This window comes from Uranotaenia lowii, chromosome 2 (assembly GCF_029784155.1).
Source record: "Uranotaenia lowii strain MFRU-FL chromosome 2, ASM2978415v1, whole genome shotgun sequence".
NCBI lineage: Eukaryota > Metazoa > Arthropoda > Insecta > Diptera > Culicidae > Uranotaenia > Uranotaenia lowii.
In genome coordinates this window covers 355,852,818-355,855,160 of record NC_073692.1, presented here as the reverse complement: position 1 = coordinate 355,855,160, position 2,343 = coordinate 355,852,818, and the positions used below count along the sequence as shown (strand labels likewise).

Genomic DNA, 2,343 nt, shown 5'->3' with positions numbered 1-2,343 from the left:
CAGTCCTCCGAGTGGGACAACATCGGCTCTGGAAGCAGCTCCTCTGAGTGGGAGTGCTTCTGTAAAAAATTAAGTCCTCCGAGTGGGACAACATCGGCTCTGTGTGGCTGATGGAAGCAGCTCCTCTGGGTGGGAGTGATGCTGTTGCAATTAAGTCCTCCGAGTGGGACAACATCGGCTCTGGGTGGCTGATGGAAGCAGCTCCTCTGAGTGGGAGTGTTGCTGTTGCAATTAAGTCCTCCGAGTGGGACAACATCGGCTCTGGGTGGCTGATGGAAGCAGCTCCTCTGAGTGGGAGTGCTTCTGTAAAAAATTAAGTCCTCCGAGTGGGACAACATCGGCTCTGGGTGGCTGATGGAAGCAGCTCCTCTGGGTGGGAGTGCTTCTGTAAAAAAAATTAAGTCCTCCGAGTGGGACAACATCGGCTCTGGGTGGCTGATGGAAGCAGATCCTCTGAGTGGGAGTGTTGCTGTTGCAATTAAGTCCTCCGAGTGGGACAACATCGGCTCTGGGTGGCTGATGAAGCAGCTCCTCTGAGTGGGAGTGCTTCTGTAAAAAATTAAGTCCTCCGAGTGGGACAACATCGGCTCTGGGTGGCTGATGGAAGCAGCTCCTCTGGGTGGGAGTGTTGCTGTTGCAATTCAGTCCTCCGAGTGGGACAACATCGGCTTTGGGTGGCTGATGGACGCAGCTCCTCTGGGTGGGAGTGCTTCTGTAAAAAATCAAGTCCTCCGAGTGGGACAACATCGGCTCTGGGTGGCTGATGGAAGCAACTCCTCTGGGTGGGAGTGCCTCTGTAAAAATAAGTCCTCCGAGTGGGACAACATCGGCTCTGGGTGGCTGATGGAAGCAGCTCCTCTGAGTGGGAGTGTTGCTGTTGCTATTAAGTCCTCCGAGTGGGACAACATCGGCTCTGGGTGGCTGATGGAATCAGCTCGTAAAAATTAAGTCCTCCGAGTGGGACAACATCGGCTCTGGGTGGCTGATGGAAGCAGCTCCTCTGAGTGGGAGTGTTGCTGTTGCAATTAAGTCCTCCGAGTCGGACAACATCGGCTCTGGGTGGCTGATGAAGCAGCTCCTCTGAGTGGGAGTGCTTCTGTAAAAAAATTAAGTCCTCCGAGTGGGACAACATCGGCTCTGGGTGGCTGATGGAAGCAGCTCCTCTGGGTGGGAGTGTTGCTGTTGCAATTAAGTCCTCCGAGTGGGACAACATCGGCTCTGGGTGGCTGATGGAAGCAGCTCCTCTGGGTGGGAGTGCCTCGGTAAAAATAAGTCCTCCGAGTGGGACAACATCGGCTCTGGGTGGCTGATGAAAGCAGCTCCTCTGAGTGGGAGTGTTGCTGTTGCTATTAAGTCCTCCGAGTGGGACAACATCGGCTCTGGGTGGCTGATGGAATCAGCTCGTAAAAATTAAGTCCTCAGAGTGGGACAACATCGGCTCTGGGTGGCTGATGGAAGCAGCCGGCTGATGGTGGGAGTCTCGCTGTTGAAAATATATTCTCCGAGTGGAACTACATCGGCTCTGGGTGGCTGATGGAAGCAGCTCTTCTAGGTGGGAGTCTCGCTGTTGAAAATATATTCTCCGAGTGGAACAACATCGGCTCTGGGTGGCTGATGGAAGCAGCTCCTCTGGGTGGAAATCATGCTGTTGAAACGAAGTCCTTCGAGTATCACAACATTGGCTCAGTATGAGAGCACTACTCGGCTGTTTTCAAGAAATTTTTTGTATATTCTTTATTGGACTTTATTTTCTCTTGTACGAAAAGCCAGAAGCAAAGTACAACGAAACGAACAAATGTTATAAACACGAATTCATGAACGCAAATAGTTTCTCTTCAGTAAAGTTATAAAATTTGAAAGAAAATTTCATTCGATTAAAACGAACATGACGCTAAATTTCTTAATTTACCCGATTTTAGGTCACTATTTCAAAAAGGGTACGGAAGCCTAGGTAAAGCCTTAGTTTCCGAGAAAAAGCGAAGTGCTAGCCTTGCTTCGAAGTTAGAACAAACCCGAAAGGAAAAACGTGAATTGGAGAATTCCTTTGCTCTCGGCGAAGCTGGTACAAGTTTCATGCGAAGAAATTCTACGATGCGTGACGACCAGCGAATTAATGTAGCGGAATCATCGCTGGTGGCGACAGTCAACACTTTGTCGATCGCTTCCTTGAACATTCCGGAGTGTAAGCCTGGGGAGAATGATGACGAGATTGACAAAAGGACTTACGAAATTTGGAAGCAGCTATTGGATGCGTCACTGCAGCTAGCCGGCGTAACAGACGAAACGACCAAGATGAATATTTTCCGGGTGAAGGCAGGTCCTAAGCTTTTGGAGGTTTTAGAA

General features: G+C 50.1%; 1 protein-coding gene across 1 annotated transcript; it reads right to left on the bottom strand.

The window, feature by feature from the left end:
• Positions 1 to 231: 231 nt before the first annotated feature.
• LOC129743086 (putative uncharacterized protein ENSP00000383309) lies at positions 232 to 1,213 on the bottom strand. The gene is made up of 2 exons (XM_055735037.1): positions 968 to 1,213; positions 232 to 921 (listed from the first exon to the last, which is right to left on the bottom strand). Exons 1-2 carry the CDS (start codon positions 1,211 to 1,213, stop codon positions 232 to 234), a joined length of 936 nt encoding a protein of 311 aa, XP_055591012.1.
• Positions 1,214 to 2,343: the final 1,130 nt, after the last annotated feature.